General features: G+C 32.1%; 2 protein-coding genes across 2 annotated transcripts; both read left to right on the top strand.

Moving 5' to 3' along the window:
- Positions 1-5,872: 5,872 nt before the first annotated feature.
- On the top strand, positions 5,873-6,445 carry LOC145588960 (uncharacterized). The gene has a single exon (XM_081645545.1). The coding sequence runs from the start codon at positions 5,873-5,875 to the stop codon at positions 6,443-6,445; it is 573 nt and encodes a 190-aa protein (XP_081501671.1).
- Positions 6,446-13,981: 7,536 nt separating this feature from the next.
- Positions 13,982-14,485, top strand: LOC145588959 (uncharacterized). Its single transcript, XM_081645544.1, has one exon. The coding sequence runs from the start codon at positions 13,982-13,984 to the stop codon at positions 14,483-14,485; it is 504 nt and encodes a 167-aa protein (XP_081501670.1).
- The last annotated feature ends 3,271 nt before the right edge of the window (positions 14,486-17,756 follow it).

The raw sequence follows: 17,756 nt of genomic DNA, 5'->3' as shown, positions 1-17,756 counted from the left end.
GTTTTATGCTTTATAAGTAATGAAAAATATAGTCATGTGAAATTTTGTTATATTCGTTACAATATATATTTTATAATATCAACTTTTTATAATTTTTTTTATCGATAATTAAAGATATTAATATTTGAGTTTGCGTATTGACAAATGTGACTAAAGAAACGTGTTAAAAAAAAAACGGAGAAAGTAAGTCATAGGCCACAACTCCATAGCCAAATAGGCAAATATAGCAGGGCGAAGGTTTTACTTGGGATGACACTCATGAGTCATGAGTTCATGACATACCACAAGGCTAGTGGGCTGAGTTTGGCCAAGACTCGGCATGACATGGAATGTGGGCCTACGACATTTGGTCCAGCAAGACACAACTATGCTACATACTACATACTCGGTAGAACGTAAATACGAATCGGGTGGTCATCTCATATTCTAAAATTTCTGTTCCGTTCGTCTATTATTTTTCACCATTTGACACAGAGAAACTGGGTCTATGATTCTAAAAAAAAAGGGGGAAGAGGGAGTAACTGAGATTTCCAATTCTTGACAAGTAAAGAGATAGAGAGACTAAATATTTCCATATATAAATGACACATTTTAATTAGTGATATCAATAGGGCGGGGCAGATGTTGGCCTTTCCATCCCCATCTCCACCTAACATTTTCATCTCCATCCCTGCGGTGAGTCCAAAATTCATCCACATCCTTATCTCGACGGGTATAATTCCAAAGTCATCCTCGTTTTGGATATCTAAGATCCACCCCCACCAAAGATTCGCCTAATACCTACCCAAGACCCGCCTAATCTCCGCCTCTCAAATACACAATTCTACATAATTAATTTAGATTACGATAAAAAAAAAATCATTCTTAATATTACACACTTTTTTGTTTTATAATATATAATTAATATTTTATTTTACAAAATTGTTTTATAAAATAGTATAAACGCATATAATTTTGTTTTTAAAAATAGATAGGTATTGGTATGAGGTGGGGATGGGGATGGGGCGGGTACGAAGTGGGGTGGGGCAGGGTGGGTACAACCTAAAATCCACCCCCGCTCCATCACCCATGGCGGGTATGACTTTTTTTCCTCATCCTTGCCCCACTACCCACCAAATCGAGACCTATCCCCACCCCAAGCGGATCTCTTACTTGACCCGCCCTACTGACATCCCTAATTTTGATCAAATATTAGGTAAATTAATTTTTCTTATTTAATGTGATAAATTCTGCTTTCACTGTTTTATTTGTTTGCCCCATTGTACTTTTGGGGGTCTGTCACAAAAAATTTTGACTTCAAATCCTCATCAATTTATAAGAAAATATAATTATGTGGGATTTTGTTAGATTTTACAATGTATACTTAAGAAATTTAATTTTTATTTAATAATTTTTGCACGTATTTATGTTTTAAAAACCATGAAAAGTCAAATGGGACAAACAAAAAAAAACAGAGGAAGTAGTAGGATATCTATTACTTTAGTTAGTGGATAGTAGAGTATTATAATCCCTCCCCGTGCAATGTCTTTGTTTGACTTTGACACTATTTACATGTACCACTTTGATCAATGTTTTCGCTTTATGCATAAGATTAATTATAGCCATGTGAATACTTGTTAAAATCTTCTCGATACCCATAGTTTACAAATATCTATTTATAATTTATACTTAAAAATAATTAAAGATATTATCAATCAAAGTTCCGCATTAAATGACAAGTGTACTGGTCAACAAGGGCACTTAAAAGAATTAAAGAGAGTATTTAATTAAGTAGAATAAAAAGTGTATTAAAAGAAATATTTCCTTTATTTTCTGTTATTTGTATCACACCTTCAGAGCGCACTTACATTTTAAGAGTTGATGAGAGTAGCTTAAGTAAACCAGTGAATTTATCAAAATAATCCTAACCCTAATAATAATAATAGTAATAGAGAAGAGTTAGGTACTGCATGTATATCATTTTGTTTAATTTATCCGTTATCTCTTTCTTAAAGTGTGTACCATAAAAGCGTGTTGCATATTAAAGAATTAAGAGGAAATATTAAAAATTAAGTGAATTCATGTCATATATGAAAAAAAGAGAAATATGTCAACAAATAAAGATAAATTTATAAGAAAAATGCGTCAAGTAGTAGGGAGAGAGGGATAACGAGATTATATCAATATTCAATACTACTTGGAGAAGTTTGGCTACTCAACTTCAAAATCAAAATAATGTAATGCAATTATTGTACTTTTTTCTATCACACACAAATTTAATTATCATGGAAATAATTTGCATTTATATTTTAAAATTTAAATTAATATACAATTAATTGGTCCCTAATGAGGAAAAGGGTCACATAATTTAATTGAAATTAAAAGAGACCATATTTATTAATTTCTGTCGGACAAAAGGTGGGAGAACCTTGATTAAGATTTAATCCCATAAAATTGTCCACCCAACCTGTTTCCACTATGATATAAGTGGATCATCCACATCCTATTAGGAGTAGAACCTAGTCTACTCAACTATTAATTTTGGATTTAACAATGATTAATTTTATGTATTCCTAATAGTATTATATACACTAAACCCCAAAGCAAGGAGATCTTTAGAATCTGTTAAGTATAAAGATAAATCTACTTTAATTGCCGTTGTTGAGCTTAAATTTATGCATAAAGATTGATCACTTCAATTGTGTTTTTCATAACTTCCAAGGAAATACTTAAGAGTGAAGTACATTATGTAAGATAATCATGAGGATAAGGGAGAATCTAATAACCCAATAACCCAATCTAGGACATTTCATTTTTTAATTATCCATTTTCTTTCGTTTATTCATTATGCTCGTAAATCAGTGAGAATTTGGTGGCTCAATCACTCAAGAATAAAAAAATAATTTTTTTTGTCATTATTTTGTTGTAATGTGAATTGTTTAATTATATTATAATAGACATTATTGTTGATTTTTGTTCAAAAACAAGACATAATTGTTGATTTTGAAGTTTGGATAAATAGTAAAATATACCCTATTTATTTTTAAGCATTATGATTTCGACTTTTGTTATTAATAGGGCAGATAACATGTGCGATGAGCGCATCATAACTAGTCAAATTCGAGGAGTTTTTTCAGTTTGGCCTTAAATTATAAATTGGTTGTTGATAACATTAATGAGAGAATGTATCAATTTAGTAGTCAAAACAAATGAAAAAGGGTTCTCAAATGAGCAAATGAAACAATTTTTTTTTTAATTAATCGATATTACTTATATAATGAATTGGAATCACTCATATAGACAAAATAAGTTTACACTTATTAATAAATATGATTACTCATATGAATAAATAAGGAATACCAATTACTCTTATATATACTCATATAGTCATATAGCTAACCTCACACAACACTTGTTGCTAATTAACCTATCTTATGCTAGTTAGACTAGACCTGGTTATTAGGTAGGGTAGCCAAATGATAATAGAGTCAAGGCCAAGTTTAAAGGGTATTTAATGGACAGAGTCTTGACTGGATAGTAACTTATAGGATAGGATCAATATAGGGCTAAAATATTTGTCCAATTTAATAGATAAAAAAGGTAGATAATGTAAAAACAATTACATGGAAGTATATATTTTCGTATTCATATATACTTAATCATAACTTTGTCCAATATTTATTTTAATTAATTGTTTGTTGGTCTGTCCATTATTGACCTGTGACCCACATTAGCCCGACCCACTAGTAATCCTACAACGCTACAATTACCCTGTAACAACCTTGACCCAACCCGCACAATAACCAGGTCTATGGCAGACTTGTATGTCTTCTTGAGCTATAACATATATATAATAATAAAAATAAAATAAAATAAATCGGGGAGAGTATCTAAGATGTCAAGAAAATTCATTGTTTAGAAACTAGAAAATTCATTTCAAGATGCAGTTTGGAGATTCTTATGACGATTGGGGTTTTACTATTATTTCGGACCCTATGCCCCCACACGTGAGGGTGTGTGTTGAGATGTTACATCAAAAGATTTAGGCAACGTACGCTCTTTTGTACCAAGTCTTGATCCTTTCCCTTCAACTCTTCAATGGCTTCAACTACTACGCATAGTTATTATAAATGTTAAATTTGCATTATTTGATTTGAATTTCTTTTTTCATCTGATTTATCAAAATTCTTAAGAAAACAAGCATTAAAGTAGAAAATATTGTGAGATTTTAGATTATATTTGATCCAAGTTGAATTGGTTTAATCATTTATGATAAGCACTTATTTCGTATCTGCTTATATATAAAGGATGCGTTGAATATAAGTTTACTTGATTTGTCATATGACATTAATCTGATTAAAGAACAACGGTGATATGAAATTTATCTTTACAATGCATGATAAAACTAATACAACAGACAATGAAGATCTTAATTCCCTAACCCCAATCCAATTTCTAAATGAGGAAGATCCATGATTGTGTTCACACTCCATAGGAAACTTGTATTTACAAAAGAAACATTTTCATCATAAATTATAATTCACACCTACATTCCGTTATTATATTTGTAACATCATTTTTTAATCAACATAATTAATGTAAGCATATTGCAACATCGATGTATTATATTACAATAGAAAAACACAATTAAGGGTGCATTTTATTTACTTAAAATTCAATTATTTAAAATTTTTATTTCCCCTTTTGATTTTAACATAGTTTTATTGATTAACATTAAAAAGCACTTGATTGGTTTCGAACACTAGACCTTGAGGATTCAAGATCTAACTGTTTACCATCTTATCTAATAATAATTCATGTCATCTATACAAATAAATATAACTATAATGACACGCACCAATTAAAATGAAAACGAGATAACCAGTTTGAAAAAAAATTAAGAGGAATAAAATCAACATTTCTCAAACAATAGAGTATTAAAAATTGCTTTCTATACTCTTTGTTAATTAGTAACATTATGTTTAACATTTATGCATAACATACATAATAGATGATAATATATTTCATAGAGAAACAATTTAATCAAAGTGGTAACCCGGTGCAACGCCCGATCCGCACACTAATTTATTACTAAACCAACAAACTCATTACACATATAGTCCTTGGCTTCCACTTGGTCCAATAACTAATATTGTTCTTAAAGGCATTTAATTTAACATTTTATAGTTTGACTATTAGAAGCAAGTTTTCCAATTGATATTATATATATTCCGTCCAATTCAATATATTTGATTTTTTATTTTGCAAGTTTTATTTTGTGGGGAAAATAAAAAATTAAGGGACAAGATCTACATTTAATATTGTCTCAAAATTTCTTGGAACAATACGCTTCCTAAACAACATCATACGATTAAGATCTTAATTATATTCTTCAATAATCTAGTGACCTATACACAATCAATCAATGTAAATCACATTATTTTTACACGTAATTAGATTTTTAATTATTAGTGTAGTAATGGTCAACAATAATCCAGGACACGTAGTCACCTCTACAAAAACTTGTACACAAGGATCTTCCCTTTCTCCCACCAATTATTGATTTCAATTAATATTATTTTAGAAAATGAAACACTCAAAACCCACAAGGTTACATACGTGCCCCCACCAACCACCTTCAACTATATTATATACTTTAATTAGTGATTTAACATTATATTGTAAGTCTAATCATAGGAATAGCTATTTTCCTTAACCAATGAACCACCCAAAAAATTAAATAAGAAAAAGTATGCATGCATGTAAAAGTATTGATTAATTCCCCCCTATATATATATATATATGACTCTCTCCTTAATTCCTCTCACCACCAAAACCAAATTCTCCTTCTCTCTCTAAAAAAATATTAAATAAAAAAAAAATTGAAGAAAAAATGGAGCAAAATGTGCAAGTTGTTGGAAAAAAACTATGGCACATAGTGAGAGTGGCCTTTTTCATAGTGAGGAAAAACATGAGCAAAAGAAAGCTTCTCTTAGACCTAAAATACTTAGCCATGAAACGCCCAAAACTCACTGGAAAGTCACTCGTGAAAAAGCTGACCCACCACAACCATAACCACCACCGCCATAGTGGTGCATATGAGTTTAGTTGTAGTAACACCCCAAACCATCCGTTTCAATTTAACCACAAAAATAAAGACTACACTAAATTTCCTATTTATGAGGAGGTTGAGGGATGTGAAATACAAGCCGTCAACAAAGTGATTGAAATGATGATTAATTCAAATTGTCAAATCGACGATGCTGAGGGTTCTCCATTCCCATATTTCTACTCACCGGTTTTAGCCGGGTTTGGGACAAGCCGAAGCCCAATTGTGAGGGTAACCGACTCTCCATACTTGTTGCATGATGTAGAGCCAGGAAATTATAAGGTGGATGAAGCTGCAGATGAGTTTATTCAAAGGTTTTATAACAACCTTAAGCAACAAAGGATATTGGATGCTTAAAATTTTGATTATGCATGCTTGTACGTAGGATGTAGCTATAATATATAGTGATCCTTGTAGAATTTTTCGATTCTTGCGCTTCTCTTTATAATTGTGCTTTTGTACTACACTATGTATAATGTAAATTAATTATCTCGAGTGTTGAATAAATCAAAGAAGAAGATATATAAGAAAATCTATAGCTAAATTATCTCCAGTATTAGATAAAAACAACTTACTCTTAATTACATGCTCTTTACTCTTAACTAAGTAATGTTGGATCAAAGATAAATCAAAGGTACGGAAAACAAAATTGGGTGGAGAATTGCAAGTACGTCAAATTAAAGTTGGTGTAGAATTGCAATTAAAACCTGAGTATCATGTAAATCATTGATCATTAATTATATTTTTGAGTATCATATATGGTGTGGTTTCTAATATAAATCATTGATCATTACTCCGTAATTTTTTTCAAATAAAATACTAATTTTGTTTATAAAATTATACTCCGTAATTGAATAAATCTAACAATTATGTATAATATGATTATGATAAAACACAAATAAAAATTTCAAGCTTTGACCCAAAGAATACAAGAAGTAAAAAATAGAACAAACGTAAAAGCTCTTAATCAATTTAAGCATTTTTGCCCCCAAAATTCAACCCACCCATGTAGTACGTAGTCATACACTCATCCATGTATATGTATGTATTCCGACGACTTTGAAAATTCCAACATTGTGACCTAGTAATAGCTGTCAATTCGGGTAAACGGATCAGGTTTGGGTCGGGTCAAATCGGGTCAGGTCAATTCGGGTTAATGTCGTAACCTATGCGGGTTGGGTTCGGGTTTGGTCATGCTTGAGTCGGGTCACGTCGGGTCATACAACTTATTGGGGTTTGGGTCGGGTTTAGGTCGGGTTACATTCGGGTCGGGTGAATAATAGGTCAAGTGTAATTCGGGTTTCCAGAGGTTAGAGCAAGTTAGGGTCATTCTCAGGTTCGAGTCAAGTCTACAATTTGCGGGTTATAATCAGGTCGGGTCATTTCCAACTCGGGTCATTCTAGGGTTCAAGTCGGATTCGGTTCAAGTCAATAATTTGCGGGTTACTATCAGGTCGGGATTTCAAAGTCGGGTCATGTTCGGGTCTCAAATATTGGGTTAATCTGAGTTTCGGGTTGATTTTAGGTTGGGTCGTGTTTTGGGGGGTTTTTGTCCCTCGGGAGAGTTACGGCTCGAAGACTGGTTGCACGCGGCCTGTACCTGCAAAACAACGGAGACTCCGGGTGATGGGAGCTCCGCCTCCGACGGTCAAGTTAGTACTTGAATATGAGTAGGAGAAGGTGCGGAAAATGAAATGAAATCTTCTCGGATTCCGAGATCAGGTGTTTCTCTGATGTAAGAGAATGTAGGGTATGCTGTAATAAATTGTAGATGTCCCGAAAATGGGGGAATCTCCCTATTTATAGGGTCATTGGAAAACGTACCCTTGATTAGGTCACTCTGACCTAATTCTGCTGGGCTGCGCCGTATTACGGCTTTCTCGGGATTTGGACCCTTGAGGGCTGCCTTTTTTCTCCCAAGTTCTAGGAAGGACACGTGTCAAATGGAGGTTGGTCTAATTCGGACCAACCAGAGTATGACACGTGTCAGGACATGATTGGCCCATGTGGCATGGGAACAATTACCCAAAACAGGTTGTATCGGGTTCGGGTACATTTTTTGGGTCGGTTTGTTAACAGTTCATGTAATGATGTTCACGTTTAATCATTATCAATTTATTCTTTTAATGTAATAGAAATAATTTCAGATAATTTTGAATTCGAGCTAATTAGTTCAAATAAGTTTAGATAATATATATACATAATAAGTGACAATGTAAATGTATAACTATACTTTGATCAATATTAATAAGGTGGTCTAAATTGAATTTAAGGTGATTTGAAATCGGGTTAAGTCAATTACAAGTTAAATTAGGCTGAGTTCAAAATGAGTCAGGAACAATTTGGGTTGAATTTGGGTTGGGTCAATAACATGCCGTGTTGATTTCGGGTCAGGTTAGTAACAAATCGGGTTGAATTTTGGGTCGGGTTAATAATACGTTGGGTAAAATTCGGGTTGGGTTAAGTTCGGGTCGATTTAATAACAGATTTGGTTAAATTCGGGTTGGGTTACTGGTAGGTCGGGTTTAATTCGGGTTTTGACGGGTTGGGGTCAATCTCGGTTCAGATCGGGTTCGGTTCAGGTCAATAATTTACGGGTTATATTCAGATCGGATCATCTCTAGGTCGGCTCATGTTCGGGTTTGGGTCTCAAATACTTGGGTTAACTCGGGTCTATGGTTGATTTCCGGTCGGGTCACCATTTTTTTGGGTTCAATCAGGTCGGTTAATAATGGGATTTGGGTCGGTATTTCAATTCAAGTCGGGCCAGCTTTTAACAGCTCTACCTAGTATGTCACTTTGTATAAAATTTTATACCTACACCTTGTACAAAATTTTATACCTACACATTCCTAAATACTGTAATTATTTACCTATATACACACGTTAAGTCATCCTAAAATAGGAAATATAAATTTTAAATGTTAATTTGCTGATTAAAATACTACTCATTCGGTCTCTTTTAATCTTTATACTTTGACGATTTAACTCACAAAAAGATTTCAAAAATGAAGATAGAAAGAGACGGAGTGAGTAGCATACATTCTATTATCTAATAAATAAACCAAATATTTCTTTAATAAATAAACCAAATATTTCTTTTATATATATATATAATATATATATATATATATATATATATATATATATATATATATATATATATATATATATATATATATATATATATATATATATATATATATATATAGTATTTAAAAATTCATTTTATTTTATAAAAAAAAATAAAAATTATGATGAATTCGTGGATCCTAAGTCGTTGCTCAAGGTGCTCCCCTAATAGACGGCCTTGATTGTATGACTCTATTAATTGTTGTTCTTATGGTACCTCTTATAAATCTAAGTTGACAACGATATTACTAAATAATTTTAGTACATATTATAAGGGAAGGTAAGTTTTTTTTTTCTTTTTTGACACAAGAGAAGGTAAGTTGTAGTAATTGATAGTAATATGATATTATGAAAATCATCTATTCCTCTTCTGCGTGTTTAATCATCTAAAATTCGCTATTTAGTTGAGCTGCGATAGAACAGACAATTGTTTTATTTTAAAATTGGATGGAAAATTTAATTATGTAAAACCAATTCAATACGATGGTTTGGCGTGAATCTAATTAATCTAATTGTATTTTTAAAAATAAAATTTTAGATTTTGGTTTGACTAAGGGCTTGTTCACTTGAGCTTAATTTCAGTTCAGCTCCAATCAGTTTAGTTAAGTTCCAATCAGTTCAGTTCAGTTTAGCTCCTAATTTTCTTCTCTCATAATATTCATTTTAGCTATATTCACTTCAGTTCAATTCAGTTCAATTCAGCTCCAATCAGTTCAATTCAGTTCAGTTCAGTTAATGTAAACAGGCCCTAAAGAAATATTATAAATTATTGAATAGTAAAATTCATAATTGTTTAGTAGAACCCGTCTACATACCTTTTATTCATATGCGCAATACAACTTTAGAAGTGATTTATTTCTTATTCTCTAGATAGATTTCGTTTAAAGTCTAATACAAGGTGACGCTGTATCCTTGTTTTTCTTCGGCATCTAAACAAGTATTGTTGAGTCAGAGTATAGGATAATCAACTTGTAATTATTAGATAATAATGCCCATCGAATAGCTTAAGGACAGGCTAAAGATTTTTGATAGGAGGAAATGTTATTGAATGTAATTAACCTATTTAGGTTAACTGTTATATGTTACAATCTTTGTATTATGTTTGATGTATTATAGCAGAGTTGATTTTTACGTGAATATAAAGATCCATTTTCTAGCTTCCAAGTTTGAAGCCTTTGTTTAATGCACTATATTATTATGCATAAATTAATAAATATAACCCCTCCAATATTAGTGGGACCTATTTGAAAGGGGTCTATTATCGATTATTATGTGCACTAAAAATCCTTCATTAGAAAGAAAGTGATGAAGTACAAAGCCGTTACCCCCAAAGTTCTCCAATCAAATTTTATTTTTAATTTTTCTCAATTGTTTTGTACGTGTAATAAGCTAAATCTCATACTCTCAATATAAAAAGAGGATAACTATCATACTCATAAAACTTTTGTTTTTGGACCACCTTCAATAAAACATGGTCCTTGTGCCGCTATAGGACTAGTGTGTGAAAATAAAAGAGAGATAAAGATGGTGGTACTTGCTTGAATATTCATTTTCATATGGTATAAAAAGCATGGTAGTTTTTTTCTTCATTATATATATATATATATATATATATATATATATATATATATATATATATATATATATATATATATATATATATATTGTTATTATTTTTGTAAGTAGATGAACATTAAGCATGATAGCTAAGTTAATAAGGCACTACCATACACTCACTCAACTTTTGAAAAGTTAGGGAACATATGTGAGAATCTTAATAGGATTTTAATAAGATTCTACTATATTCTCTTCTAGGGTTAGTACCAAATGTACTTGATAATTCATGATTATTATATACAACTCCATCCTATAAGTCCTACCTTTGGTTGGTCGATCTCAAATCCTTACTAGATTGAATCTTTGAAGGATTTGTTTAGTGGTTATACTTAATTTTTTTGCCAATAATTTTTGTCGGACAAACACATAATCATATGAGAGTTTGACAACATGTAAATTTAACCGAGTTTTATTTTAAAACCAATTATAATAGACGATAAATTTTCATCGGCCATATTTAGAAATTAGTAGCTTCCTTATCCTACACATAACTAGTATATATATCAATGGTTATTTTATGAGTGAGTAGCTCCCATTTATTGGATAGATTCTTTCGCTAAATCTACAAATTATTATAGACAAAACATGGGACCTTCTAACTCAAAATTTAACACTACACTACTTTGAGCTCTATTCTAGAAGTATATCATCAATCAAAAATTTAAAAAATTAAAAGACGCCTCCACTTACATCAATTTATGTTTTAGTGGCACGATATTAGCAAAAGAAGAAAACGGCCAAAAATAATGGCTAAAATATATAGCCCACCATTAAAGCACCCAAATAATTGTGCTCCTTCTTAGCTTTATAAAATTAATTTGTCACTTTTTGCCACCTTACCATCAAGCAACCTCAAAACCCAAGAGCAAGTAAAGTAAAGGCCTGGATTTCTTCCCTCATCTACTCTTAACAATTTTTAAAATTCAACAACTCCTCCTCTCATTTCTTTAATTACTCAATCTATATCTATATTATTAATTAATAATGACTTTTTTTTTGGTGGAAGTCGAAATAATTAAAGCTTAAAGAAGGCCAAAAAAAAAGGCCAAGTTTTGTTATCTATATTGATCATATTGTTATATTATGTGGTGCACAATCTAGGGTGCGTCCTATTTAATCAATTTTCACTTATATGAGCTTATATAAAATTATTTAAACTTGTTTTAGATGCATGTATTGTGTAGTTGATTTTGTATAATCTTTATTAACTCACATATGAACTTAACTGAAATTGATTTATTAATTATTATCTGAATTGAGTTTACTTTTCTAAATTAAGAGAACATAAGGTGAATAGAACATGGTCTTAATTACCCTATCGAACTTTATATTGTCTATAACATATGTGAACGTTAAGGCGTTAGCTAGCAATATGCACACTCATAGCACAGCTGATTTTGGCAAATTAATATGATATATGATAGATATGGATGAACTATTGAGGAATCTTTGATTTGTTGGTTCATTCCTTATCCACAAGTATTCGTTTAGCCTGATGAATCATTTATCCTTAACTTAGCTTGTATGAGTTCCTAAACTAGTAGTTATTTTACTTTTTACTTGCCTACTTCTTTACGAAAAGAATGCCTTACTTTTATTAAATATGATGGGAAGAAATGCCTAACAATGAAGTAGATAACGAGGATATAATTTAAAGTTTGTAGGCAAGATTTGGATTAAAAAAAAAAAAAAAAATACTCCTTTGCTCCTTTACATTTATTCCATTTGCAATATTTCTATTTAAATCGAGTGAAACTTTAATCACTAAATTTCTTCATAAAAAATATATATAAAAAACTATATTTTTCATAATTTTAATAGTATGTATCAGAGATATTATTGTTGCACAATTCAAATATAATGTGCATTTCCTCCCAAAAAAAAAGGAAAAAAAGGGAAAAAAAAATGTGTAATGAAAGCATATGAAACAAGGCAAATGAGCCAAAGGGAATAGTATATTAGATTGAATTGATAGGCATGAACAAAGTTGATAACAAAATGAGACAAGGTTGAGCACTTGATGAGCATTATCAATCTTAACTTGAATAGTCTTGAACTTATTGGGTTTGATTGAACCTAATTAAAATCAATTATTGAACCTTATTAGGTGTTGTTCTGTTCACTTATTAAAAAAAAAATTACAAATTATTATAAAAATAATTTGAATTAGATACGTCAAAGAACACTCGAGCCAAGTTCAAATATCTCATGAGTGGCTTAGGCTCTTTATTAAACCCTGAGTCTCAAATTCCATGAGCACAATAATTCAACGATATTGTTTAATGTATCACAATGTACACTTGCACACTGCTTGTTATTAGAGTGTCTTCTCGTGGGAGTGCATATGATGTTAAATTTAATGCAAAGCAAGGACTAAGCTAAACATAATAAGAGCCATAGAGTTTTTATTGGTGTTGCTCTAACAATATTGAGCTGAGAGTGAGAGATGACTCAAGTGGTTAGAGCTTCCTTTCGGCTTTAGGAGATTTTGAGATTGATTCTTAATATTACCCGCCCTTGTGGCTCTCTAAATTAAATACCAAAAAAAAAAAAAAAAATCAATATTGAGCTCGAGTTATATAAAACCTTGTTTATAAGTGTACAACAATTACAAAGAGTCATAACTCATAAAAGACAATGTCTTTGAAGAAATCCAAACATATTTCTTCCCATAATTTAATCAATTAATATAGCTGACATCCATGCTCAAACTAATCAAGAAACGCAGCCTACTCCAATAATACATGCTTGATGGACATACCAATCATGCAATAAATAAGATAATTTAAAATACTACTCCATTGTATAAACTGAAAAAGCTAAAGCAAGGTGAAAAGGACAGAAACGAAACTATTTTGCCTTAAAGGTGTGCTAGTAGAGTGGCCGGTGTATAGATTAGCCTTTCCCAAATCTTAATCAACCTTTATTTGTAACACTACTACATTTAATAAAAAAAAACGCCAATAATTTAACGTTACTATAAAATCTTCATTTCCACTTCATATAAATACACCCATAACATTGTCATTTTTTTTCAACACAACAAAAACATCTCTCATAAACACAACATTCTCACAAACATCTATATATATTTTATTATTAAACCTAGTTTGTTTACAACTATTCCAACAATCTAGGAAAAAGATGGAGCAAAACCTACCAATTATCACAAAAAAGTTGTACAACATGGTTAAACTAGCCATCTTCATGCTAAGAAAAGGTATCTCCAAGAAGAAATTACTCTTGGACCTCAACTTGATGATGAAAAGAGGAAAGACGGCCTTTACAACCAACAAAGTCTCCACCACTCTAGGTGATGGTGGTGTTATTGGTTTCGACGTTCAACAAGAGTACGAGTTTAGTTGTAGTAACACCCCTTTATACCGTCATTACTTCACCAACAAGAAGAAAAACCACTACTACATGCCCTCACCAAAATTTGAAGATATTGATGATAGCTTAGAAGCTATTAGCAAGGTGTTGGAGACCATGGTGTCCAGGAAAGATCGAGGTGTCCGGCCTCTAAGGGTGACGGATTCTCCATTTCCTTTGCAAAATGAAGGAGATTGCGGTGACCAACGTGTGGATGAAGCTGCTGAGGAGTTTATTCAGAGGTTTTACTTGCAACTCAAGGAGCAAAACTGCTAGTAGTATTACTAGTTTGGTTATTTTTATGGTCAAACTTTTGGTTTCATAACCTTTGTGTTAAATGTAAAATATGGTGAAATTTAGCGTAAGATAGTAGAAAGATACACAAACAATTCAGAAAACAGTGATGCTGAATAAATGTGCGTCCGTTTTCTGAAATATCATGCTAGAGTTTTGGACTAGCTTATAAGGTAGAAAGACTTGTAATTTTGCATTACTTTTTATTGTGTGTGCAAAATATAAAGTATATGGTATGAAGTATAATAGTTTGCACTTTGTGAAATTGCACTTGCTTCAAGAGTGGTGTTATTATTCTTTGATTTATATGTTTACATAATTGAAATCAGATTCAACCAAATGAATAAATGATAGTAAACAAACCTCACTCTTCTTAAAAGTTAGAAAATATTTAGTTATTAAATCAGCACAAACTAAATCATTGCTTTGAACTACTTTATTAATATTTTTTTGACAATCTTTATGTAAGAATCGTGAATTTTATGATTGATAAATGATTTATTTGATAGGTAGCTAGATCTTAGTGAAAGAAACGACTCTTTAAGAAAATCATGAGAAATAAGTCAATTGCAGGCCACCAGTTTCACCTGACTAATATTCTAACATTAAAAATGGCTCTTTAATAGTGACAAACTTAGGTATGTAGTTTTCAAAAGATTGATAAAAATTTTCTATAGATGAGTGCGCTAATTACAGAGTAGCAATCAGCGAAATTCAAATCACGATTATCACTAGCATAACCATTGATATGAGATGACCTAAAACGACTTCTTGAAATTAGACGGGAGGATTTTGATGAAGAGCGCCGGAAGAGAGAGAGAGAGAGACGCGGTAACTAACTTTACCAAAAATGACTTTCACCGAAGGAAAGCAACAAACTTTACCTCCATCCAGCAACATTTTTAAAATGTGCAGCCCTTTCTATCTTTGACCACAACACAAGTAAAGGTGGGCCCGGCGGCCCACTTGTGGTCCGTGGGCCGTGCCGTGAACAAAAATCTTAATATCCAGCACGGGCACGGCGGGCGGTACGATCGTCGGCCCATGGGTCGGCACGCCGGCACGGCATGACCCGTGCAATATAGCCGTTGGAACTAGCCATTAGTTCCCAACAGCCATAAACGGCTAGATTTCCAACGGAAATATCTAAAATTCCCACCCAAAAATCCCTATAAATACCCCATTTGTTCTTCCCAAAATTTTCACATTTCATCAACTCATCTTACCTCTCTTATTCTCTAATTCTCTTATTCTCTAATTCCTAATTTCCTACTCTCTTTTGTGCAAGAAAAAAAAAAAAATTCGTACTCTCTTATAAATTCTACTAGTCTACTACTCAAAAAAAAAAAAAAAAAAAAAAATTTCTCATATTTAAATTTGGGAAATTATAAGTTTGGGAAAACAATCGAAGCGTCATCGTAAGATCTAACTCAACTTTATTTTAATTTATTATTATTATTATTGTTGTTGTTGTTGTTGTTGTTGTTGTTGTTGCTGCTGCTGCTGCTGTTGTTGTTGTTTTCTTGAAACTTAAAATATAAAAATTATTTTCTATTTTTATTGTGGATAATTTGGATTGTTAGTGAGCTCTGTCTAAGGCGGGACTTGGGCTCTGGACAACGTCGTTCTAACCTCTCCTACCTGGGATCTCACTGACCCAAGTAATCTATTATTATTATTATTATTATTATTATTATTATTAAAAACTTAATTTATATAAAAACTACTTACTATTGTTAGTTATTGTTATTGTTATTGTTAATTTGTTATTATTATTGTTGTTGTTATTATTGTTATTATTATTAAATATTAATCATGGCATCAAACCCGAACGCTTCCTCCTCCTCTAGGAAAGCCAAGTCAAAACGTAGGGAATCACCAAACCCAAACACTTCAATGCCCCCCTACAATACCCTTTCCCTCCCCTAACATGCCCTTTACCTCCCTTAACATGCCCTTTCCAAACACTTCCACCCCTTTCTTTCATCCCCAAACCACGGGAGGGTTCGAACAAATGGATGATATGTCTCGTTGGACTATGTCTAGTTCGAGATTTCAACAAAACCAATTCTCACCTCATTTATACGGATCACAACATGAATTTTCTATTCCTACTAGCCAAGGTAGCCAAACACAAGCCTCCAGGTCGAGTGAACAATCCACCCAAATTCCAAACCCATTAGACGAGTGGTGTACCGAAGAGGAATTTGCCCAAACCAACCGAAAGAGTAATGTTAGGTCACATTATCAATTAAGTAGAGATGGAACCAAAGCCAGGTGTAAGACTTGTAGGAAAGTTTACTCGGCCGACACCAAGGGAAGGACGGGACACCTTAGTAGGCATGTAAAAAAATGTGGTGGACCATCTAGTGATCCAACCTAACCCAAAATTTCTCAATTCTATCCACAAGGTTTCAGTTATAGTTATGAGAGAAATAGAGATGAACTTGGGAGAATAATAGTACATGCCGAACAACCTTTTCTTTTCGCCGAAAATGATGCCTTTAACAATTACATTAACCGAGCACTATAACCCCAACACAAAAAACCTCCCGACAAATCGTTCGCTCTGCTGCCATGAAGAAGTTTCAAAAGTACAAATTGAAATTAGAAAATGAATTGAGTAATCTTCTTAGAAGAGTTTCTTTAACTACCGATGCATGGGATAGTGGTTACGAACTTCACTATTTATGTGTTACTTGTCATTGGTTGGATAATGATTGGTTGTTACAAAAACACATCATTCATTTTAAAATGCTTAAATACCCTCATACCGGTCTTAACATTTCTCATCGTTTAATGCAATCTATTGATGCATATAGTCTTAGGGATAAAATCATGTCTATGACTTTTGATAATGCAACTTCTATGACATTTAGTGCAAATTTGGTTAAACCCCAATTGACCGATGTACTATTAGATGGAGATGCACTTCATATTAGATGCATTTGTCATATTCTTAACTTGTGTGTGAAGGATGGAACACAAGCAATTGGTCCATTTTATCACAAAATTAGAAATGCTATTATGTCTATTAATAGCTCTAACTTGAGATTTCAGGAATGGAAAGGTTTTTGCAGGCAACAAAGGATAAAGGGTATAAAAATAGCACCGGATTGTCCAACTAGGTGAAACTCCATCTATGAAATTTTGAGTAGGGCAATCGAGTACAAGGTTCATTTAACACTTTTTTATAATAAAAAATTTCCACAATTTGCTTTACTAGAAGATGATTGGACTAATTGTGAAAAAT

Source organism: Chenopodium album, chromosome 17 (genome assembly GCF_948465745.1).
Source record: "Chenopodium album chromosome 17, dcCheAlbu1.1, whole genome shotgun sequence".
Classification (NCBI taxonomy): domain Eukaryota; kingdom Viridiplantae; phylum Streptophyta; class Magnoliopsida; order Caryophyllales; family Amaranthaceae; genus Chenopodium; species Chenopodium album.
This window is presented reverse-complemented; position numbering and strand designations above follow the sequence as displayed.

Excerpts from the sequence above, each read along its gene's own strand:
- LOC145588959 (XM_081645544.1), top strand. The coding sequence starts at position 13,982 with ATGGAGCAAAACCTACCAATTATCACAAAAAAGTTGTACAACATGGTT.
- LOC145588960 (XM_081645545.1), top strand. The coding sequence starts at position 5,873 with ATGGAGCAAAATGTGCAAGTTGTTGGAAAAAAACTATGGCACATAGTG.